General features: G+C 41.5%; 1 protein-coding gene across 4 annotated transcripts in view; it reads right to left on the reverse strand.

Annotated features, from left to right (window-relative positions):
* slc24a3 (solute carrier family 24 member 3) overlaps positions 1–26,085 on the reverse strand; it is a 117,904-nt gene that overhangs the window by 7,907 nt on the left and 83,912 nt on the right. For all 4 annotated transcript variants that reach the window (XM_040044626.1, XM_040044628.1, XM_040044629.1 and 1 more), the window contains 11 exons: positions 13,380–13,456; positions 11,735–11,809; positions 11,543–11,627; positions 8,620–8,723; positions 8,161–8,235; positions 7,950–7,975; positions 7,805–7,858; positions 6,970–7,097; positions 6,658–6,818; positions 3,139–3,379; positions 1,955–2,121 (listed from right to left, as the gene is read on the reverse strand). In XM_040044626.1, the coding sequence (XP_039900560.1) occupies positions 1,955–2,121; positions 3,139–3,379; positions 6,658–6,818; positions 6,970–7,097; positions 7,805–7,858; positions 7,950–7,975; positions 8,161–8,235; positions 8,620–8,723; positions 11,543–11,627; positions 11,735–11,809; positions 13,380–13,456 (1,193 nt within the window). The remainder of the gene's footprint in view (positions 1–1,954; positions 2,122–3,138; positions 3,380–6,657; positions 6,819–6,969; positions 7,098–7,804; positions 7,859–7,949; positions 7,976–8,160; positions 8,236–8,619; positions 8,724–11,542; positions 11,628–11,734; positions 11,810–13,379; positions 13,457–26,085) is intronic.

The following is a 26,085-nucleotide window of genomic DNA, read 5'->3' on the forward strand; positions in this document are numbered from 1 at the left end:
TGACTCTGTAGCTCTAAAGAGCTTTTCAAACCCCATTAGGATTAGATTAACCCCGTGTTTCCAGAATTTATCTAATTGTTCCAGACAGACTTTTTAAACTTGGAAAGTAGACTGCAATAACTACCTGTGGCTGACAACTGAGCACATTAATGAGCTCGATTGGCGTAGCTCTGCACAGAAAATGACTTTTACACTCTTAACTCAGTTAAACTGGGAGTGGATCATATTGAAATCACCTCACTTCCCCAAAACAAATAAATCCTGTGTAAACGGAGCGTCCTAGCATCTAGACAGAATAAAAACCTAACAAAAACAAAACAACGAGCTAACTAGCTGCTAACGAATTCAATACTTTACCACAGTTGGTTAATCTAATAACAGCTAGACTAAAATGTCAGACTAAAATTGCTGAATCATGTTTAGCATATCAATATTTCGCATAGCTCGAAAACCCCCAAAACAACTGTAAAGCTAAAAGATTTCAAGCTAATGTTCTGCTAAATGCATTCTTGCAGTTAGTAGTCAGGTCAAAATAGGGAACATGTTCGATTTACTATAGTGTTAAATTATTCTCTGTACTATTCAGTGGATTCACAGGGAATTATTCATCCATTCATTTATTTATATATTTGATTTTCATGTTTCTGACCACCTTTCATTTTTATTTATACAATTATAAAGTATCTATTTACAACAATAGCTGTCTTTTGCCAGGCATGAAATAAAAACAAACAGCAACAGCATAATGAGCCAACATGTTTTAAAACGGCACATTTTCACATTACATGCATATACTCCAGTCATGTCACCTTCCACTGATTAAAAAAACACAATTCATAAACTGCCTAAAGATTAAAACGTATTTATTCTGCTTCTTGGAATTAGAAGTCCTTATACATTTGATAGAAAACGTAATTTATCGTTACTTTAAGTCCTGCGGATGAATGGATATTCACTTTAGCTTATCCGCTGCCATGGCTTTTCATAGTCTGCTATTTTTAGCACATTCACAAAGACTGCTGGTTTTTGGGTGTTTTTTTCTGGATTATTGTGGGCCCTTTACCTCAGAATATAAAGCACCTTGGGGTGACTGCTGTTGTGATTTGGTTCTATAAAAAATAAATTTAACTGAACTGAATTAATCAGTACAGAGTGAGTGTCTGTGGCCAAAATACAAACTGGGAGATGGTTCCACAGAAAAAGGGCAGTAAGCCTCCAGTCTAAGACCCAACGATATACTGGGTCTGATCATTAAAGACTTTGTAGGTGAACCTTCTGGATCATCAATGAATTACAATAGTCCAGCGTAGAAGTAATAAATTCATGCAACTGGTTTTTAGCATTACTCGGAGACAGGATGTTTCTAATTGTAGAGATATTACCCAAATGCAAAGCAGTCCTACATATTGGTTTAATCATATTTGTTTAATAATTCTGGTCAAAAATCACTCCAAAATTCGTCACAGTGTTGCTGTAGGCCAAGGTAAATGGATTGGTTCTCATATAGCACATGTTGTATACAAGCGCTTTTTTCTATGCTTAAGCTGAAATGCTTCAACAACCAATCTGCTTGGTTGATTTTTATACTGTAGCAGGAGCTTCATATACAGAAGCAACAAATGCCTCACAAAGAACAGCATCATGGACAGCTCCGTAGGTAGAGTGGTGGCCCCATGATCGGAAGATTGGGGGTTCGAATCCACTGAACGGCTACCCTGATGTACCCCTGAGCAAGGTACTGTCCCTACACACTGCTCCCCAGGTGCCCAATGGCTGCCCACTGCTTCACTGAGTGAATGGGTTAAATGGAGAGAGGAATTTCCCCACGGGGATCAATGAAGTATACATTATTGTTATTATATGCCACTGAACCATTATTAATTGCATTGCATTTTTGTTTTCAGCTTCATGTTGCTTTTCAGTACAAGTCTGCTTTTCCCCCATCGTCACTTACCATCCAGACCATGATGTAGGAGAAGCTGGCGATCCAAAGTGTGGAGGCAACAAAAGACAGCATGAACCAGTTCTCCCAGCGAGGTGTGGAGCAGTTGGGGATGGTGAAGAATAGCAGCAGGGCCAGAGGCCAAGCCAGCAGCCACTTCAGTTTATTAAACCCACCCGCTGCAGACACACAGAGCGAGATACAGCATTTAGACTGGGTCGAGACTGACACACGAGCAGAGAGAAGAATGATAGAAAAGACAGAAAAGACAAGTGTTTAAAACCGACATTGCTTTCTAGCAGGAGGAATAATTTACTGTCCAACGAACGCATATTTTTAAACTCCGATCTATCACTGGCTAAAGATCTGATTATAGTCCAATATGAAAGCACACAAGAATGAAGGCATAAGTTCACCTGTGTGTGAAATTTAAAATCAGAATGAATTCATAAATTTAAACTTGATTTAGACTACTCGTTGGCACCTGATTAACAACAGATTCTTACAGAGGAAGGACGCTGAACGATAATTAACAAGCAGAGTGATGTTTTTTCTGTTCTCCTCTTTTGTTTAAATGGGATAATGTTATTTTAATCAAATGAATCGCATCCCTCTCTGAACATGATTGAGTTTGTCAGTAAAATGATCCCGTCACTTCTTACGTTGGTCTACTTTTTATGATTACGCTTTTGTGTTTCACTCTTTTTGTTCATCGTTTTAAATAAATCAAGCCTGGAGGTGGAAACTTAAGTCAACTTAATAAAATTAGAAGTTAACTGGGATACAAGTTTTTGCATGACTTTTTATTTTAACAACAAGTAAACAGATTATGAGAAAAAGTGTTTTAGTATGAAAGTATGAAACTTAGCCTAGCTTAGCATAAATATTATAGCAGGTTTCTTTCAATTGTCCCTGAACCGAAACCTGTTTTCTCTGAAAGTAATTAACAATTCTCAAGAAATAAAACTAAACATTTGCAAAGAGGTCTGCTGATCCATGCTTCTAGTTGTGTTAGAGAAAACAGTGGTTAGGGACCGCGGGACGACCAAAATGATTGAAACTGGGTGCAATAAAGTTGCATCCTTGTTGAGTTTGAAATGGTTTCTTCAAAGATGGGGACCAAGTCTGCGACCGCTCGCTGTGATTTGATTGAAAAACACATCACTCTTAAAAACAAGAGTCATCTAAAGGTTTACCTGGGCATTGGAATGGTACGTAAGGTCCCTCTCCTTCCTCCTCTTCTTCCTCTTCATCATTCTCATTGTTCTCGTTGTCCTCGTTATCCGTCTCATTGCCGGCCTCTCGTTCATCGCGCCGAACGCCGACGCCCCTTTCAGCTCCAGACAGCCCATTTTCTATGCCCCACCTGCTCCCTCCCTTCACGGGAACCTCAGAGTCACCGTTAGTCAAAGTCCGCGTGTTGATTAGACGCTGCCTCTATACGTCGCCACCGCAAACACAAGAAGCACATTCACAAACACACAAACACAGAAGGGAGACTGGTCAGATCTGATGCATGAACAGCCCCATTCTCCCTTCAGTACTAAACAGCATTCATGAACATTTTAGCTGAATTTTAGCCACATGCTAAAGAAATTCAGTTTCAGAAAAATGTTATTTTTATAGGGAAGGCCTTTTTATATATTTTTCCCTACAGCCCTTCTGCTAGGAGACTTTTATTTCTGTTTGTCAAACAGGTGAAAATTTCATATAAGACGATCTTTACCTTACAATACATCTTTAACCTCCTTGGACCTGGCCATATGTGGACATCCCATTTTGGGGATGTCCAAATACTCAATTTTTCTCTACAAGGGCCTGATATACATTATACTGCTACTGTTCTACTGAAATTTTAAACGAATATCTCCATGTGTGGCTCTCATTTTTCTTAGAAACAAAAATCAGGTAAAAAAAAAAGAAATCTGGTAATTCTTTATTTCTACATTCATCAGGTCCCAATATGCCCAAATATCAAAGAGAAATAAAAAAACGAGTTTGGGTCTTAGGAGGTTAAATGACTGTTGTGAACTCATCCTATATAAATGTACTTTATTTTAACTCGTATCAGAATGAATGTAAAAACAACAGTGGATGTCTAAGTGGTGCTGACACTTGACAGCGGGGAGGTTAAGCTGATGTTCACGGTTCTCCTGCTCTGTCTCTGACTTTCTTGCTTGCAGCCTCTCTGGGCCTGTTTTGTTCTTTTGCTGACAAAAGTAAAAGTAAAACAATAATTTGTTATATAAACTGCAGCCCTGAGAAGATAATCACATTTTGAGTGAACATGAGCTCCTGTGCATTTGCACAAAACAAATCTCAGTCTTTCCTGCAGCAGTATAATATTGTGAGGGCCAGACTCCTCTACTAGAGAGCTTAAGATTGTACTGTAGTTGTTAACATTCACCTACTTTAAGATTCAACAGAAAATATTATATTCGTTGTTTTTCTTTAGAGTCATTTAGGTTTATCTCAAGTTCCACTTCTTTTATTTGACCTTCGAGGTCCAACATCTCAGTATAATTTTTATTTGCTTTGTTTTTAGTGTAGCTTATCATCTGCCCACGAATAAAAACCTTAAAGGCTTCCCATCTTACTGAGGCTGTAGTTTCGGATTTATTAAAGTAAAAATAGTCATCAATATTTTTGCCTACGTATTCCAAGAATTTTTGATTGTGCAGCCAGCGTGGTTTTAAACGCCAAATAGGATTACGTTTAAAAGCTGTTGTACCTGAGAAGTTAAGCGTGGTTAATGAGTGATCAGATATAAGCACACTTTTATATGAAAAGCTGTTAATTCTGGAGATAAGAGAGTTTGAAATAAGAAAATAATCTATGCGACTGCGACTATTATGACTGGCTGAATAGCAAGAGTATTCTCTCCCTGTTGGATTTTTTAATCTCCATATATCTTTAAGATTCAATTCAGACATAAAGTGTTGTATGGCTTGTCTAGATTTTGGATGGGAAGAGTCTAAACCTGATGATCTATCAAGCTTAGGCTCTAGGGTACAATTAAAGTCCCCCCAACAATTATCTCACCGTGGAGGGCTGCAATAGAGAGGAATAGATTGTTATAAAAGCTGGAGTCGTCGATATTGGGGCCATATAAATTAACTAATATTAAGTCTTGGTTCAGCACGGAGCATTGTAGGATAATGAATCTCCCTGCAGGGTCCAAGATGGTTTTTTTAATACACATGGGCACTGATTTATGAATGAGTGTTGCCACTCCTCTAGCATGTGTTGAGAAGAGGCTAAAGAAAGCCTGACCTGACCATCTCCTCCTTATCCGGGCAATTTCACTCGCGAGTAAGTGTGTTTCTTGAATAAAGACTATCTTTGGGTGATATTGTTTAATTCTATCCATTACTCTTTTCAGTTTAATACACAACATATATTGCGTGTTTATACCCCAGTCTGTAAGCTATGGTTCTACCACAGTGGGGGCTGTCAGGTGTCACAGCCGTCTGATGTGAGGCAGGATTTGCACAGATCCTCAGTGTGGTAAGTATTGACTGTCAAACATGTCATTTGATAAATTCACCAGCACCTACACCTACTGATAATTTCGGGGAAAAAACTGCGTATAATTCAAAATATTTGACTGAAGAGACAAGGCTGTTTTAAAAACAGAGACTGATATTCAAAGCGGCTTATAAGAGAAGGGGACCCTGGACACAGATGATAAGAAGGCCCACACACTTAAGCATCTCGGGTCATAGAGTGTATATACTGATGGATGCCTTTGTTAAAGAGGTCTTGTGAAGGCCCAAGCGGAGCAATTTGTGCCCCAATCTTTGTGTGGTGAGACTGGACATAACATGAGGTAGGCCTGCTCTAAACCACTGCCTGTTTTATCATAATTTCTGACTCTATTAAAAGGACTTAATTTAAAAAAAAACAGAAAACAAAACAACTGAATTTGCCTCAAAACTTTGATCTTAAAGTCATGAGGGAACTGTTTATTGAATTATAAAGATCATAGATCCAAAGGAGCTGATGGCTGTTTTCAACATAATACAGTACAGCTAATTTAGCAATCCGAAGAGCTGCCCTCTGTTGGCCATTTGAAAGAATGCAGGTTTACAGCACGTCTGCACTGGCTTGACTTTTCAGACCTAGAAGCTGCATCCATCTTTTTATGTACAGTCTATATCACAGACTGAAAGTGACACAAAACAACTGCAAATCAAGCTGTCTTTTTGTAATTATCTCACTGGTACCCCCCCATGGTTGTCTGTCTGTCATTATCACCGCTGTCATTGCCTTATGCAAATATGTTCACAATGCAACAGCTTGACAGGCAATGAAACTCTCTGTGCAGACAGAGAAAAACATTCTGACTGATTAATGCGCACACGGAGAGCTGCAATGAAAACCAAATCACAGACAATACAAACTCTTCAACTACTATGGCAAATAAGATGCCATGTGATTCTTTCTGTTCCAAGCTTGCCCATCACGTCCTGAACAGCCCTTTGTAAATGTAGCATAGCAGGCCATGCCTAGAATCCTCAATGGTGGAGCTGATTTGTAGGCCAGGGACTGTGTACAGCTCCAGATTACTTTGCTAAAGAGGCTGTCTGAAACGCTTTCCCCTTGGAGAAAAACACAACGCAGTCTGCTTCAAATTGGAAATGTCAGCAATCTCTTTTTCCCCCTCTTTTTTTCAATCAAAAGTGTGGCTGAGGTGCACCTGCGTGTGCCGTTACCTCAGTGATGAGCATTCGTGAGGCCATGGTGAGACGAGTTCTGGGGGAGAAGTGGCTGGTGATCATGATCCTCATGCCGGCCTCGGAGAAGGACAACTGGTGGGGGTACGCTGACAGCAGCTCGTCTACCATTAACACAGATGTCTTCCTGTGGTGGTTTGCTGTGGGGCACATACATGGAATACGAGCTATACTATTGAAATAAACCAGTTAGATTTTCCTTAGCATTACGACTGCAAAGAGCAGGAAGCAGAGACATTAGGTCAATCAGAAGTTCCACATTACACGTACAAAGTCTCAATAAAAATGTACCTTTCTTTAAAAGAACAGCAGTAGCATCACAGCCATCGTCCAGTTCTGTGTTATTTGCTGCACCGTTTCTCAAAGTGGTCGAGTTCTTCTTCCTCCTCCCCAGGAAACGGACAATGTAGGAATTCAGTCTGGAACAGAAGTCGGGTTAAAACGACACTTTGCTTGGTACAGCTGGGTCAAGTCATTGCTCTTTACGGCAGGTAGCCTCCCAATAGAGATAGATTGATCGTATTCAAAAATGATCTGTCAAGTACTATAAGCTGCTGTGTGGCACAGCCCACATAAAGAAATGTATCATTTCTATATATCCCATTCATATAATACTGCTGCAGACATAAGGATAAATTATGTTACACATGGGATGAGTTTGCATATCGCAGCGTAATAAATGACACCGATCACGGGTCTGATATTAAACTCATTAATATGCAAGAATTTAAAACATTTTGTATTTTTTGCTTGTAATATTGATATTCAGTAAACTTCCACTGTTTTCAATGAAATACTACAATGCATTTGAAACAGAGCATGATGTTCTTTTCTAGATAATATCCACATTGTTGTTGTGTTACTTAATATTTATCCGCATATCTGCTAAATTTGCCAAAAGAAAAGATATTTATTATTATTATTATTATTATTATTATTATTATTATTATTATTTGTTTGTTATTCATCTGTTTAAATAGACATTTTAATCCCAGGGATATCTTACATGTATACTTTTATCAATACTTATTTTAGTAACTGTTACTGTTGGGGTACATTACACTCCGGCACAGAGCAAAAGTTCATTGTTCATTTTTAAGCCTCAAAGTGGATGAACTGAACTTACTTCATGATCAAAATGTAGACAAAATACATCAGGATCAGCGTGAGAGCTTCCCACCTGGAAAAGACAGTTCGGATGCATTCATCATGTGTGTCACTGTACAGTGTAAGTGCCAGGTGTGTGCAAAGTTAATCAACGTGTAACTTACCAAACTACTTTTTCATCATATATGAACTGTAATAAGAGAGAGGTGAAAATCTGAGAACCAGTATATCTAAGACATGAAGGCATAATTTCAGATGGAAAGAAAAAAAAAGAAACAATCAGAGTAACTAGAATATTTCTCCATAGAGGAAATCCAGTATGGAGCTTTTAAAGTATCTGATGTGTTACTATGTTAACCTTAAGGTGCTTCTTACCACTATAAGAGCAGAGATCGATAAGGTGTAGTAGACTGAGTCTCTGAGCAGAGGCCAGCGGGAGAGACGGATCGTCTGGAAGAAAAGACAGAGAGACAAGAGGACTGAGACAATTCTACAACTTACAGGAGCTCAGCTACACCTTCTTTTGTTCTACTGGGTAACACATCCCACAAGGTTCTCACTGCCATGCACTAATAACATAAGCCAAGCTCTTTGTGTGTGTGTGTGCATCTGTTTGGCATCTTACATAACATGTAATCTAAATAAGAAAAAAAATCTTTCAAGTATGTTTCTCTTTTCCTAGTGGGATTACAGCAGTGAACAGGACACGTATCCTTTTCTGATTCAGGCAGAAAAGGTTTCCATCCATGGTTTTTAATCTAAACTGTGGCCTAAACAAACAAGTCACAGAGTGTGTGTACTGCACCGGCTAAAAATCAGCGGTTTATTCTGTACCTGCACAGCGAATATCCCACACACTCCGATGATGCAGAGGATGTTGAAGACGGCAGATCCCACAATGGTGCCGACCCCGACGTCACCTTTAGTGATGAAAACTCCTGTGCAGAAGGAAAGTAAAATCACTGATTACCACACATGGCAAGTTATCTGTCCACAGGTTACAGAGACATTCTGCTTGGTGCAGTTCTTTGGTAATCTTGACGTACTTCACTGATCCACAACCCTTTGTCTAGCTGGTAACTACTGATGGCATTTACATAATAAGTTACTCTGTTTGCATGTGTTGTTGAGTTATAGAAGGATTTCCCTCCCATAGACTTTATTAGTGAGGGCTGTCCAGGTGTACTGCCAAGCACAAAAGCATATTTGGCAGCTTACTTTAACATTTTCTATTAATGTTTTGAATTGATTTACTCTCAGGCAGACTGCTGGCTTTTATTTTGAAAGTTTGGGTGCTGGTAACCTGCTGACCAGGCCTATCTTTCTCGAGTATTTTCTACTGGCTTGCTCACTGGCCAGGTCACTATTGTGGTAGAATTTATTACCATTCAGTTGGTTCCCCATATTGGGAGGTGTTGCGGGAGTATGGGGTGTCTGGCCCATTGCTACGGACCATTCGATCCCTGTACAACCGTTGCAAGAGCTTGGTTCGCAATAAGTCGGACTCGTTCCCGGTGGGTGATGGGCTCCGCCAGGGCTGCCCCTTGTCCCCGATTCTGTTCATAATTTTTATGGACAGGATTTCTAGGCGCAGCCAAGTGGCGGAGGGCTTTCACTTTGGTGGCCTCAGAATCTCATCTCTGCTTTTTGCAGATGATGTGGTTCTGTTGGCTTCATCGGGTGATAGCCTCCAGCTTGCACTGGAATGGTTCGCAGCCGAGTGTGAAGCAGCGGGAATGAGGATCAGCACCTCCAAATCTGAGGCCATGGTTCTCAGCCGGAAAAGGGTGGAGAGCCCACTCCGGGTCGGGGATGAGTTCCTGCCCCAAGTGGAGGAGTTCAAGTATCTCGGGGTCCTTGTTCGCGAGTGATGGGAGAAGGGAGCCAAAGATCGACAGATGGATTGGTGCGGCGGCTGCAGTGATGCAGACACTGCACCGGTCTGTCGTGGTGAAGAGGGAGCTGAGTGTAAAAGCGAAGCTCTCAATTTACTGGTCGATCTACGTCCCTACCCTCACCTATGGCCACGAGCTGTGGGTAGTGACCGAAAGAACGAGATCGCAGATACAAGCGGCAGAAATGAGCTTCCTCCGAAGGGTGGCTGGCCTCTCCCTTAGAGATAGGGTGAGAAGTTCAGCCATCCGGGAGGGGCTCAGAGTAGAGCCGCTGCTGCTCCACATCGAAAGGAGCCAGCTGAGGTGGTTCGGGCATCTGACAAGGATGCCTCCTGGGCGCCTCCTGGGTGAGGTGTTCCAGGCATGTCCCACAGGGAGGAGGCCCCGGGGCAGACCCAGGACACGCTGGAGAGATTATATCTCTCGGCTGGCCTGGGAACGCCTTGGTGTTCCCCCGAATAAGCTAGAGGAGGTGGCTGGGGAGAGGGAGGTCTGGGCCTCTTTGCTTAGGTTGCTGCCCCCGCGACCCGGCCCCGGATAAAGCGGAAGAAGATGGATGGATGGATGGATGGAAAACACTCAGTATTCAACACCATTGTTGTAACAACTGAGGAAAACAATTACAAAATCAAAATTTAAAATCAAATAGCCTTGCTGGCAGATCATTCTCAGCTTCAGTCTGAGACTTTAAGAGAGTCACAGTTGTTAGACACAGACAGATTTTATCACGTTAAAATTGCTCACTGGAGTGAGTAATCACCAGGACTAATGACGCTTGCTGCCTAGCTCCCACGTTAGCATTATGATTTTATTATTAGCCATAGCTGCTAGCTGCTACCTTAACGATAACGTAACAGATGGGTAACTGCTAATAGTTAAATGGCTATATAAATGACGACACTATGTGTGTTGGACAGGTTAGCATTTATGATAACTGTTTAATACTTCAGCATTGTTGAAATGGGCACGTTACTGACCTCAAGAAGTTCTTAACAAGACCAGAGTGGCAGTCTTTAAAATGCCTCGCAAAGTTGTGCTGTTTCCTATGTGTTCACAATGAAATTTAAATCGTGCATTCAGCTGTCTGCAGTGGTTCTGCAGGAAGTTCTGTGTTAGCAGGAGGAGGTGAAGGTGGCACTGTTGCAGTTGAGATCTAACCCAAGGAATTTTTAGTATCAATTAGTATCAGAGTAGCATATTTTGACAGCCCTGCTGCCAGTGTTAGCTATGGTACTTCAAACCCCCCAAACCAAAACAAAAAAGACCCTCTTCTCTCACCCCAACCGGTCGCAGCAGATGGCCGCCCCTCCCTGAGCCCGGTTCTGTCTGAGGTTTCTTCCTGTTAAAAGGGAGTTTTTCCTTCCCACTGTCACCAAAGTGCTTGCTCATAGGAGGTCATTTTTTTTCTCTGCATGTATTACTGTAGGGTCTACCTTACAATATAAAGCAACTTGAGGTGACTGTTGTTGTGATTTTGCGCTGTATAAATAAATTTGAATTGAATACTCTATTAGAGTGGAGTCAGATGCAAAGGATTCCAGCTGGAGCTGTAACAGTGGTAATATCTGCCCAATATCTGGATTAAAAACTGGCAACAATGTTATATTAGCTAGATAATAAGCCGACAGAATAAGCTAATGTAAGTTGAAGTAAAATATCAACTCAGTATAAGCTCAGATGTGAAAATGTGTAAACACCGTATTATAGTTGCTATAAATTATCTCTAAATATGTATTTACTTTTAACCCCTTTATTAACAAATTATTGCCTCACTATTAGTATGCTATTATCAAACTGTACTATGAATGGCTGTACAGCTAAATTATATCTAAAATGTGTGTGTGTGTATGTCTCTGTCTCACCAATGACAGAGGTAAACAGTTCAGGCGCTGAACTGCCTGCTGCCATGAAGGTCGCTCCTGCAACATCCTCACTCAGATGCAGACGCTGGTGGACGAGGGGAGAGAAAGATATTCTAAGCATCACAGCGTGGCAGTGAGAGTGTGTGATGTTAGTGCAGCAGCAGTGCAGTTACAGTCTACAATGTTTGTTACCTCGCATATCTTCTCTAGCGAGGGGACAAAGTAGTCATCGCACACCAACGCCAGAGCGTAGAACATGTAGACTGCCTGCAGATGCCCAAAGACACACAGGTGAAGAACAGTATACACTTACAACTGGATAAGACCCCTGCTGAAAAAACAAAAACAAAAAAACATTTGTGCTCTATTTTCTTTGTTTGCAGTTTAATCTCAGCTTCTGTTGTCATTTACTTGATGTTTGCTGAGACTAAACCTGAAAGCCAAGAGTTACAAGCAGATAAAATAATACACCGACATATTACTAAAACTCATCAGTTTGCCAAGGAACTGTTGGAAAATGTGCTTACTTACGTATTTAACAATACTCTGCTTCCAGACTTCAGCCAAAGACTGGTGGGGCTTAGTAAAGCATAAAAGCTGAAAGTAGCTGGGAACAGCTGGTCAAAAGTTCAGCAATAATCTTCCCACAACAGTCTAGCACATCTGTACTTCTGTAAAACATGCTTGAATTTATTTCTATGGAACAAGGCTAAACCTTGCCATGTTTCTAGGCTGCTAAACACTTATGTCAGTTTGCAATTAAATCACTGTTGTGGACCAACTACGTCACTGTTAACCAGAAGACGTTATGAATTTATATAGCAGCAGCTTCAAAAATTCATTGTAAATTTCTGAGCATGTAAATGGCAACAGATTTACAAGTTCATCAATTTATCGCAGGTAATGTCACAGGTATCCCAAACAGACTGCATGTAAATGCATGGAATGGGCAAGCTGACCCACACTCAATTGCAAATTGAACGCAGAGTGACTCCATGATACTGAAACTTGCAACTAACTGCAAGCAGTTGCAGATGTGGTCTGGTCTTCATAGCTGCTGAAAGTAAAGTAATTAAAAAAACAAACAACCACAGATATTTTAGCATTTTTTTTTCAGCAGTACCTTTCATCCCGCCCTGATACACAACAATCCTCTGCCATCTCACAATCTCTTTGTTTATGCATTGATATACCAAAGGGTACACTGATACAGAGTTCACACAATTGTGTTCCCAGACTGACAAAAGTTGGGAAGAGCATGAGAAACTACTGTAAAAAGACCTCAAAGCACACCATAAACCAGCAGTTGTGACATCATTGTCAACAGACAACAATGGCAGGCATAAACTGTTACATGAAGGCTAACTAGCAAAGTCCTCCTTCTTCTTCTAATGAACTTCAGTGTTTCTAGCGGTACAGTACTATCCTGGCAGCCCGTGTGGTCTCACTAATTCCCCACGAGGCTAAGTAAAGAGGTTTTTGTATCTTCAAGGCTAAAATCATTAAGCTGAATCCTTCAGTCTTCTGCCTACACAACATTATCTACCTTTCTTATCTCCATGTGGATCAGAAACCAACCTGCCTGAAAAAACCCCCACAACCTTAATGGTCCTGTTGAATTGCATGATGCAAATAGCAGGGGTAAACACTCAGTTTGTGAGTTTGAAAGTTTCAGAGATGTGACAAAAAAAATTAAGACCCATTCAAATGGAAGACAATCTATTTTAAAGCATTTAAAGCCGCTGAAAAGAAGAAAGCTAGAACTACTTTGGATATGCAACAACTTTAACTCCAAAACATTCAAGTGTCCATGTAGTGTGCTGCAGGTGACACTCACGCAAAGCACGTGCAGACCCACTGCTCCTTCCACGCGCTGCTTGTTGGTGAAGTAATCCCTGGGGAACTCATGGATTGCTGCAGCGAGAGAGGGGGAAAAATCACTTACACATGCTGAAACAGTGAAAGGAGGCAAAATCTGAGCAATTAAATACTGACTATAGCTCAAGGAAGATACCCTGAGGGCCTCATGAAATAGCTCATCAGCCAAACAAAGACAAATAAACATATAAATACAATCAAACACAGATACAGGTCCAAAGGATGACTGAATTTAATATCTAATAGGGAGGGAAATTAAGAAAAAGAAGTTGCACTACAGTGACTTCAAACAAAGGCAACTGTTGAAATCCAAAGATAAACACAAGGCAATTGAACACTCATTTCCCATGATCGGTTCCATCGTTTTTAAGTCTAGCTTTTGTCTGTTAGCGATTTGCAATTAAAGTCAGAGAAGAATCTCAAATGGCAATTATGAATAAATATACCCACAGGAAGGAAAACGACAAAGAAATTTTTAAAGCACACAAAAAAATTATAACAGCACGCAGAGCGGTAGTCTGTTTTTCATTTTAAAGTAACTCACTTTAACCGTTTCCTCTTGGTTTAAGACTGTGGTCATAATTATAATCATTCATGGAAATGTGAATTGAGAAAACCAGTCATTATACTTGACTGTTGAAAATTCCTAATAACTAGTGCCACAATATGTTTAGTACAGGTAAACACTTCAAACCTAAAAATTCAGTACAAGCTCTTTCTCTTTCTTTCTAATGAAAGATGTTTGCTTCATAGGTTTATGATCTTCTTTTTAAAATGAAAACACTGGAAACAGAAACACACTGCAACTAGAGCAGGCCGATATGACCAAAAATATTTATCACGATAAACATTTGAAAATTTGCGATAACGATATAACTGACACTAGACAAAATACTTTACAACTCCACAACTTTATTAGTGAAAAAAAACATCTATGTATTTTTACTTGAACAAGCAGCTGTTTTTTATGTGCATTAAAGTTATATAAAAATTTAACAGTGCAAATGCAAATTCCTCGCTGACAGTTTAACCAAAAGGCATTTTCTTTTGTTAAATACGAACAAAATGATAGCAGAAGTGCTGCCACGTGTCTGGCAGCACTTGTCTTGAAAGTAAGAAGAAAAACTGGATCATGAAGGGACTGGAAGTCAATGCAGGAAGCCCGGAAGGCCGGTCTTTCCTTTAATTTGAGTTGCTGCATTTTGTATAGCCTCCAGGCAAGAAGTAGCGACTGATCAGGGCTGACATCCAAAGAATTACAATAGTCTAACTGAGAAGTAATGAAGGTGCCTTTTACTGTCTCAGAGTAACATGGAGGGAAGCAGTACTTCACCTTACTGAGAAGGCTTAATTGAAAAAAGTTTGTCTTAACAACAGAGCTAATCTGTTGATCAAATGCTAGAATGCTACGCTCTACGGTGTCAAATGCAGCAGTCAGATCCAAGAACACAAGAATCAACAGTTAAAAGCAGGACACTAAAAACTCTTAAAAGGTCTGTTTCCATGTCATAATATGAAACCAGACTGGAACTTCTTAGAGATTTCAAATAAATCCAGGCATGGTTGTAGTTGGTTAAAAACTACCTTTTTTAAGTCCTTTGGTAGAAAAGGGGATTCAGAAATGGGCATGGAATTAAAGAGGAAGGAAGAATCCAAGTTACTTGGGTTTCAAGGTTGTACTACAGCATGTCTAAAAGCAGCCAGGACACAGCCAGATATCAGGGAGGAGTAAATCAGGTCAACAATACATGGCCCAAGGGTATTAAAAACATCTTTGATGATGGGGTGGGGATGCTGATCTATTTCAGTTAAAGGGGAGGAAATTCTCAAAGACAATGGGCATACAGGAGAAGCAGCATGATCGAAGACCAGAGAAAAAAGTGCTGATAGTAGAAATCTTTTCTTTAAGAGGTCTAATAGCTCTCTGGTATTACAAGTAAGAAGTTTCTTAAAATATAGAAGCACACTTCATGATCCCTTTGCCATCTTCTTGCATGGATCCACCACTGGCTTAAAGCTTTTATCCTAAAAGAAGCCACCACATCCAGCAGATCAGTACAAGTAGAAATCAAAGAAGCACAAATTCAGAGGGACTCAGATTACAGTCCTAATGCTGATTGTGAAGCACAGACTCATTAAAAGCTGATGACAACGCTGCTAAAGGATTAATTGTCACAGTTGGTGACATAAGTTTTACAGTTTAACTTGGGAACATGTTAAACAGCAAAAATGTAGAAAATATGCATGTCACAAATCTCAGCAAAACATACATTTAAACCACATGACAATCTGAACTCAGCAAAGTCTTGTACATATTCTTGGTTGACAATAAATCAGCACACAGAACAAGACTGTTGAAGCTTTTGACAAATGTCTATGCCTCAAAAGAGAGAATCAGACTGCGACTGCTGACACTGGAAACAGGATTTGAATACAATCACTAGTCCCCTACTTCTGCAAATAATCTCATGTAAGCTGAGACAGATGCCCTGAATGGTTGCGAGGCTGGAGGTTTGATCACCCACATTACATTTTATCCAAGTTTTGTGGGATGGTATTTGATATCAAGAAGTGATTGGCAGAGACCTGTTCTAGTGAGTTTAACATAGATTGGGCATCGTTCCATTGTCTGGATTCACTTACCCTAACATTGGGAACATTGTTAGCAATTCTGGAGTGTGGGGCCTCCCTGCTGCTGCGCAGTCGGGGCGGTCTGCTTCTCCCCACCGCAGGGAAAAGGGTAACACCACCTGGGTCTGGGTGCAGTTCCCCCCTCCAGGGGCAAGGGTACCTAGACCCGGTTCGTAGAGTACGCTTGGGGAGTGTGATCGTGTGTACAGCGTCTCTTTATGTCTGTCTCCACGTTGGTTGAGTGTGGAGTAAGTGCATATGAGAGCATGAGGGTGGGAATGGATGTTTGTATCTGTGTGTGCCTGTATGTCTGTGTCTATATGTCAGGTTGGGTATCAGACGCCACCTCTCTGGGGACATCCCAGGTCCTCCAAGGTATGGAGGCCTATCTCCCCCACCACTTCCCCTGCCGGTGGCGGACGGCCTCAGACATCGTGCGTTGGTGGTTCTTTGTGTCTGGGGGTGGGCGTCCAGGTACACACCGGCTCACTCCTTGGCAGCCGCTTATCGGGGCCTGGAGCCTGGGGCTCGCTCGGGCCACTTCGGAGGTGGGGTGCCCTCGGCCTCTCGGCCTGGGGCTTGGTCACTCAGGCACAGCTGGCTGCCGGCGGAGCTCACGGGCGCGTCACTACAACTCCCCCTGGCTTCTGCTCCGCGGCTGTTGAGTGACCCCTCATCTGGGACTCTCCTCAGCTCTTTCTGGGACAGTGGCGCGGCTGCCCCTCTGTTGGTCTTCCTTGGTCTCTTGTGTTCTGGGGGCCTCTGGATGTCTGGAGTTTTGATCTCCTCCATACCAGCTTCATGCCCTGGAGGACGGGGCAGTTGCTCCCCACACCCTCTAGCAGATCATTACATGAAGGAACCTTTTAAAAAACAAGCGCGTCCATGCTCACAGGTGTACACACGGGTGATCACACCCACAAACTACACCCTTTTTGGCTCCTACCTCAAAGCACACTGTGTGCTGTCGATCTTATGTGCTGCACAATAATGTTTAATATTTAGTATTTACTGTCATATTCCCATATATCATTGTGATGTTGTTTATTCTATTACTCTCGTTTTCTTCCGCTTGTTTTCTTTTTTCTTTCTCAACAGGTGATCCAGGTGATCAATATATGTATTTTTTTTCTCTGCTTATTCTGTTGGGTTTTTGTTTTTTGCCCTTCTCCCCCGTCCCTCTTCTCCGCTGTTTTTCTTTCCCTCTTTCTTTCTACCCTTTCTTTCCCCCAGTCAAGTCTGTCCCGTATTCAGCAAGTGAAAATAAAATAAACAATAAAAGGTGAATCAAATGGACCATTACAGCAAGGCTGGGATGGTCAATTTGGTAAAGTAAATCCGTTGGGCGTCTTTCTTCGCCTTTAGACAATAATTCTGATGGCAAAAGAGCCAAACGGGACAGGCAGAAAAAAAACAAACAAACAAAAAAAAAAACCCAGCTGATTAGCAATTCGCTAAGCTAACTCAGGGTTTCGCCTGTGCATTCATATGAATGGGGTTGCATTGGTAGCATCTGAACAATTACTAATAAATGTCTTCAAAAAGCTGCTCTGTTGCTAAGAATAATTAGATTAAATTTTAAAAGACAGTTTTAGTTTTTATTTTCTCAGCTATTGTCTTGGTAGTCTAAACTTTTAACAGTTTAAAAGTATAAATGTAAAAACTAAATTAAAACATGGTATGTTTTGGTCTACAGTCAGTAAGTAAAAATAGGTTTAATTTTTAGCATTATACTGCTGTTTTAAAATTGTTTGTGGTAAAAACAATAAAAACGTTCCCTTCGCCTTCAGGACAGGGAACGGGTCCTGACCGTTGTTTGCGCTTATGCGCCGAGCGGGACTCTGTTGTCCTACTGGGAGACGTCAGTGCTTCTGTGGGCAATGACAGCGAGACCTGGAAGGGCATGATTGGGAGGAACGGCCTCCCGGATCTGAACCCGAGCGGTGTTTTGTTATTGGACTTCTGTGCAAACCACAGTTTGGCCATAATGAACACCATGTTCGAACATGGGAGTGTCCATAAGTGCATGTGGCACCAGGACACTCTAGGCCACAGGTCGATGATCGATTTCGTAATCGTATCACCAGATCCCCGAACCAATGGTGGACACCAGAGGTAAGGGGAACCACCAAGCTGAAGAAGGAGTCCTACCGGGCTTGGTTAGCCTGTGGGACTCCGGAGGCAGCTGATAGGTACTGACAGGTCAAGCGGAATGCGGTGCGGGCGGTGGCGGAAGCAAAAACTCGGGTGTGGGCGGAGTTCGGAGAGGACTTTCGGACTGCCTCGAAAAGATTCTGGCAAACCGTCAGGCGACTCAGGAGGGGAAAGCGGTGTTCTATCTGCACTGTGTATAGTGCGGGTGGTGTGCTGCTGACTTCGACTGAGAAAATTGTCGGGCGGTGGAAGGAATACTTCGAGGACCTCCTCAATGCCACTGACATGTCTTCCGTGGCGGAAGTAGAATCTGGGGACGAAGGGGATGACCCACCAATCTCTGGGGGCGAGGTCAGTGAGGCAGTTAAACAACTCCTTGGTGGCAGAGCCCCTGGGGTGGACGAGGTCCGTCCCGAGTTCCTGAAGGCTATGGATGTTGTAGAGCTGTCTTGGTTGACACGTCTCTACAATGTTGCGTGGCGATCAGGGGCAGTACCCCTGGACTGGCAGACCAGGGTGGTGGTCCCCATCTTTAAGAAGGGGGACTGGAGGGTGTGTTCCAACTACAGGGGAATCACACTCCTCAGCCTCCGTGGGAAAGTCTATGCCAGGGTGCTGGAAAGGAGAGTCCATCTGTTAGTCAAACCTTGGATACAGGAGGAATGCGGTTTTTGTCCTGGTCGTGGAACAGTCTACATGTGTTTTGTGAACTTGGAGAAGGCATTCGAACGTGTCCCTTGGGGTGTCCTGTGGGGGGTGCTCCGGGAGTATGACGTGTCTGGCCCATTGCTGTGGGCAATTCGGTCCTTATACAACCGTTGCAAGAGCTTGGTCCGCATAGCCGGCAATAAGTCGGACTTGTTCCTGGTGGGTGCCCTTTGTCACCGATTCTATTCATTATTTTTATGGACAAGATTTCTAGGTGTAGCAAAGTGGCGGAGGGCTTTCACTCTGGTGGTCTCAGGATCTCATCTCTGCTTTTTGCAGATGATGTGGTTCTGTTGGCTTCATCGGGTGAAGGGTGGAGTGCTCACTCCGGGTCAGGGACGAGTTCCTGCCCCAAGTGGAGGAGTTTAAGTATCTCTGGGTCTTGTTCACGAGTGATGGGAGAAGGGAGCAGGAGATCGACAGACGGACTGCGGCCGCTGTACCGGTCTGTTGTGGTGAAGAGAGAGCTGAGTGTAAAAGCGAAGCTCTCAATTTACCTGTCGATCTACGCCCCTACCCTCACCTATGGTCACGAGGTGTGGGTAGTGACCGAAAGAACGAGGAGGGGCTCAGAGTAGAGCCGCTGCTCCTCCACATCGAAAGGAGTCAGTTGAGGTGGTTCGGGCATCTGACAAGGATGCCTCCTGGGCGCCTCCTGAGTGAGGTTTTCCGGGCATGTCCCACAGGGAGAAGGCCCGGGGCAGACCCAGGACACGCTGGAGAGATTATAGATATAATCTCTATAATCTATATAATTGGCTGGCCTGGAAACGCCTTGGTGTTCCCCCAGACAAGCTGGAGGAGGTGGCTGGGGAGAGGGAGGTCTGGGCTTCTCTTCTTGGGCTGCTGCCCCCGCGACCCAGACCCGGATAAGCGGAAGAAAATGGATGGATGGATAAAAACAATAATCAAGAAGAATCTGAAATCTGTTCATCATAGAGACTTTAGATGCTATTAAAAAAAAACACAGACATAGACCTTGTAGACTCTACACACACAAAAGGATCTACAAACGTGGTGATGAAGTGATACCATATGCACTGGTTTCTAATCTGGAACATAACCTGGGGCCAATTCCAGACAGCATGTTCGACAAACTCTGAGTTTAAAGATAAACTCTGAGTTTAATAAGAGCTTTAATAAGAGCTCAGTATTTTTGGTTGCAGAAAGGAACAGAGAGAGCTGACAGAATTACTTCAGTCAGCTCTGAGCACATTCACCCTGAGTTAAGTAGGTGTATTAATAGAGAAAGAATAGAGCTACAAGACCAGGACTCATCTTGGCAATGGGTAAATGAAGAGCAGAAGTTTAGCAGGATGAAACATTTCAAATAAGGAATTGTAAGAAACTGCATTTTGTTCCAATTACAGATTGTATCTGGACAAAATAAGCAACTATGAACGATTCAAAATGGATCCAAACGGGAAGAACAAGGAAGTAAATGGAGTAAAACTCAATCTGGGGCTCATCTGCTGGGAACATTAAAGCAGAGTTTTTATCCAAAAAGTTAGATTGTTACATTACATCATTACAGTACATATTTACTGAAGAATTACTAAAAAATTAAACTTTCATAAACTGAAGCTGAAGATGATACAGAGGAGGTACAGAGGTTGACTCCAACACTTGACACATTTGACACCGCATTGAGTGAAGATATCACTTTGACACCGCTTTGTCCCTCCATCCTCGACCTGTCAGAGGTGACAGCATGAATCAATCTCTGTCCAACAGCAGTGGTCAATCACAACACGCCAAAATATGCCGTGTCTTCATACACAGCCATCCTGTGGATTTCCTGTTGAATATGACTCTGCGTACGAGCAGCCAGGCTAAAAATAGCCTCGGCCCAGCGTGACCGTGTGCATGTGTGATGTGGGATTTGCTTGGCTTGCTCTGTGTGAGTACTATCTGTGTTCTGTGAGTATGCACGTGCACTCCCCCCCCTGTATGTTTGTTTGTTGCGTGTGTGCGCTTGTGTAACGTGAAGGCAACCCAATGTGCAGTGACATTCTCCCTCTCAACAGCCGAGAGCTCGTGAGTCAGGCGGCTTTTGCCCTGCGTGGCCCAAAGACAACACAGGCCTGTCTGCTTACAGGAACTGACAGCAGCATGAAGAGGAAGAGAGAGGTAAAAGGGGAAGACATGAGCGAGGCAGATGGGAAAGAGAAAAAATAAGTTTTTAATTGGAATCTAAAATGATGTGGAACAGCCAGGGGGAAAAAGAGAAGGTTAGAGCTGTGAATGACACGGGTCTTTGATGTCTTCTATTGGTCTTTAGTGGTCAGCTGATTATCATAAAACATCACAACAAGGTTTAAATCACCATCTGTATTTTCCAGTAATCCAGTCAGCAGACTGTCGTTAATCACTTAACAACATTATGTTGTAGCTTAGTTACCATCTTTTGCTTGCATTTCAGTTCAGTGTATTGGCTAAAATATGTAAAATAGCAAACATATATTGGAACAAAAAAGGAGCTGCAGTAAAGTCGGCCAGTGGGTGGATAATAATCGCCTAATAATATCAACAAAATACCCAGAACATGGGAAATCTGCTTTAATGTTCCATTCAATACACATTGAATTTTTTTTAAATTTTTTTTTTACCTTTTCTCAGGTGGATAGTGCTCTGCATGGGTGTTAATCTAAAAAAGCAACACATCCTGGGTTTTATCCTACATCACAGTAATACTGATAAGACAAAAATATAAAGGTTACCTTATTATTCATTTCCAGATTGATATTTTTATTCTTGGACTTTTGCACACAAGGCTGCCCCTCATAAGATCAAAGTCTGATCAGCAGTTGGATGAAGCTGCTGTGCTGACAGTGAGAGTGTGTGCCTGAGATGACCAAGTAAGACTTCTGCTCTCACAGATCCAAGAATAAGAAAGACTGTCTGTATTAGAGTGTTTGCTTCAGAGACTGATGGTGTGAATGTGAATGTGCAGGTCTTGATGCCAAGACTGGCACAACCAGTTGTTCTGGTTACCTTCTGACACAGGGTAAGTTCAGACATTGTTTTTCCCTTAATAAATGAAATCATTACTTTAAAAGCTGCACTTTTTATTTGATTTTGTTTCCTTTCACTAATATTAAAGTCATTTGATCCAAAACATTTGAATATGACAAATATGCAAAAACAAAAACCCAACAACTCAGAAATGAAGAAGGGGGAAGTGTATATACGCACACAGCCTAAGTTATAAGTCTGCAACAGTTTATAAGCTGGTACAGTATTCTTCACTGCTGTTAATAATGATAAACCCGTAGATTTCCCTCCTTCAGTCAGCAACTATACAGTCACATGATGGCCTTTTATTGTCTTTGCAAGTTTGAATGGTTCTTAATTTTGTTCTCTATTTGTTCTATAAGAGAGATGTGACAGGAAGTGCTGCAAAATCACAATGTTCTCCGTGATGATGACCTTCCTGATGTCTGCAGCACTGCCAAGTTTTTAACTTTACATATTAAAGAAGCTGTGGGGAAGTTTCCTATTGAATTGTAGGTTTTATCAGGCGTTAAATGAAAAGGTTGACGCTGATCACACAGATTTGGAGGCCTCCTAACTTTTACTCCTCTCTTGTTTTGTCATTGATTGATTTTTCTTTTTGTAAAACAGGGAGGGACAATTTCTCCAAAACAGAATGTAGCAAATCACAGTTGACTTCATTCATATACAAATGACCCCTTTTTGTTTTTATCTTTAGTTTAAATAGTTAAAACATTGGATTTTTTTTAAATGTATAAATGGGTACTGTGAGCAGTTTTCTAATAACTGATCAGCTGTTGCTTTTGTTTGCTTTTAGACAGGCTTTGAGAGTGACGAGGCCTGAGGTCTATTGAGAGTGTCGACTCCCAGATGCTCTCCACCTTGGTTCAGGGGCGACTGCCATAATTTTTAAAGAAGGTATTTAATTGGATGCTCTCAAGAATTTAACTATATAAATGTCTGTACAGTCTAATGAAATGGTTTTAAGTCCCACATTAATTATATTAAATTATAGTTTGTGACTTTTTATATGTAAAAAGTACCAACTAAACCTGTTCTCTGCACCTCATCTACAAATGATGTTACAGTACTAAAACATGTCACATTTATATCGCCACTCTATTTTATATATGTGACTCTTTTAGGAGAATGGAGCTGTTTTTATTTATTTCTATGGATTTCTGAAGCCCTTGACAACATGAGCTCTTTCTAAAACAATCAGTTTGCATAGTTTTAAAAAATAAATGAGACGCTTGTTCAAGCAAATACAACTAAGAAATCATCAGTTGCAGGTACGTTCACATTACTCAGAATTACTGTTCTAAACAACTAGTATTTACTAACACAAGAGTACGTCTGACTTAAATTATGAAGTAGTCTGTAGTTTCTTTTGTTACAACATAAATTTTCTCTTCCACTTGCGTTTTTAAGGCAATTGGTTTGCAAACTTTTTCTTAGTGAGGTTAGCCCATTAGAATTTACATTGCACAAGCTCATACTGTTTGCGGTGTTGTGTATGGATAGCGCTCCTTTAATTAACTCCTTAGCAACGCTGTGGCTAACAGCCTTTCTGATGAATATCCAGCCTCTGTGCCAGTCTGCTGACAGAGTGATACTAGAGGGGAGGCTTTTTTCCACAAGTGATTATTAGTTTCTACAATCAAATTTTCCCTTGTTTATATATTTGATTACTTAACCAAATTTAGAATCTATGTGTTGACAGCCAAAACAGTTTATGATACTGAATCGATGCTTGGAAAAAGGTAAATACATTATAGCTACATAAAACTACTTAGATTAGAATGATAATTCATTTAAATTCAAATAACAATAAACTGAACTGCACTTGGGGGGCCTATCGCAACTTTTGCATCATATGTAAATTCACAACGACATTCATCAAAAAATATATGGTTTTATCAAATATTAACCAATTCAGATCTGCACCAGAAGTTAATGTCTTCTTGTACGGCCCAAATTTGTACTTCTCCACTAGGACTGGGCGATATATCGAGTTTTTAAATATATCGATATATTTTTATACAAGATATGAGATGTGAAAATATCGTTTATATCGATATAGTCTATGTTACGTTATAATTATACTTGTGGAGCCACAAGTTTGCCTCTCGAGGTAACCGCTAACACGTTGATGCCTAAAATCCTTTCATTTTCTGAAAAATCAACAGCGCGCCTAATGTATGAATTCTGGTTGTGCTTACTGACCACGAACCGATTTTATGTGGTAGACGGCGCTCAGCAATCTGTCAAAAAATGTTTCACTATGACTTTGGTAAGCTACAAAGCCGCACCGCTTGATGGATTGTCTTCAACGTAATATTACCGTATTGTGTGTGTATAAGGACCACAAATGGCGCCTGTAAGAGACATGGTTACAAAGAGGATTTCAAACTCCAGGCTTTCAGTTACGCAGTAGAACTTGGGACCAGAGCAGCTGTGAAATCTGCTTGTCTTTGTTATTATGCTCAGCGTCTTTTAGTTTACAATTGTGAGCTTTTTCTTATGCACAAAAACAACATTGCTTTATTTTATTTATGGAGCATTATTATTTAATAAATGCTGATAATTTATTTCTGAGTAAGTTTTTCATGTACATCTACGCTGTATGTTAATAAAAGTGCTTGTGTGAGATCTGGGACACAGCTTTGACTAAGAACTCTCTTTTTGTTCTTACTTTATGGCTTTAAAAAAATATCAAGATATATATCGTATATCGCCATCCAGCTAAAGAATATCAAGATATGAATTTTGGGTCATATCACCCAGTCCTATTCTCCACCAAGTTTCAGGAAATTTGGCTTGATTGTTTCTGCTCCCACCTACTAACAGACTGAGAGACTGACAAACAGCAGTGAGAAAACAACAGAGCAGGTTGCAAATCAAACAACACTGCCATCGTTGAAATTTTTAGGCTGGTTTAAATGTGTCTCTTTCTCCAAGTAATTTAATAAGCGCATCAGCAGAACCTCAGATGTTAAACAGAAAGTCAGTCAGCAAGTGAAAGGTACTTATCAACTCTGTGGGAAACAAATCTGTCAGAAAACAGCTTTTGCTTTATTGGCCGGTTCCATCAGCAAAATCTGCTTCACACTGAACGCTCCCAGCCAGGACAGTTGTGCACACAGATAAAAATAGCAGGCCACATCATCCTGAGAACATGCCGAGAACAGAACAATTAAGTTCGGTGTCTGTACTGTCGCACATCTGACACAGATTGTATGCAGATTCTCACGCACACATTACAAAAACACACAAATCGCAACATCCGCGGGCTCATATAGATGCTGATGAGATGCTGCTTTTGCCAATTCCACACAGCCCCAGAATAACAAAGACAATAACAGTCTCAGCCTGCTGGCATGACTTCTTCTTTCCAGGAATCTTTGTGTTTTCAATTCACAGATTAGAGGCTCACTCAACCCGGCCAGCCAATGCAGGCACAGACACAGGCCAACTCTATTCCTACCAGAGCTGCGTGTTTGTGTGTGTTTGACGGGCCGTTGTCACGAAGCTGTCTCTTCTCTCTCCTTTCCCTTCAAGCCTGGCACTTATAATGAGACTTCCAGATGGAAGAACAGGCAACATACCACGAAATAACTACTGTTCTAACAGGCTGAATGCACGTGCAGGAGTGTGCAGTGCTGGTGGACAAAAAGAAGTAAATTCAACTTTTTTAATTCTGTTCATATCAAAATCTTGGAAAGAGCTTTGAAACCTGGACATTTAAACTTTTAGTATCACTATAATTCCACTGTTGTTAGACTGTAATTTCACTTTGATACACTGTGAAGCCATGGGTTTAACTGGGATTTGTGCAGGCGTCTTGCACATGCTTCCACAGTCCACTACAAATATACTGGCAAGACCGAAACATAATAATAATAATAATAATAATGGATTGGATTTATATAGCGCTTTTCAAGGCACCCAAAGCGCTTTACAATACCACTATTCATTCACTCTCACATTCACACACTGGTGGAGGCAGCTACAGTTGTAGCCACAGCTGCCCTGGGGCAGACTGACAGAAGCGAGGCTGCCATATCGCGCCATCGGCCCCTCTGGCCAACACCAGTAGGCAAGTAGGGTAAAGTGTCTTGCCCAGGGACACAACGACCAGGACAGAGAGCCCAGGGATCGAACCGGCGACCTTCCGG

Source organism: Simochromis diagramma, unplaced genomic scaffold (assembly GCF_900408965.1).
Source record: "Simochromis diagramma unplaced genomic scaffold, fSimDia1.1 OVJJ01000486.1, whole genome shotgun sequence".
NCBI lineage: Eukaryota > Metazoa > Chordata > Actinopteri > Cichliformes > Cichlidae > Simochromis > Simochromis diagramma.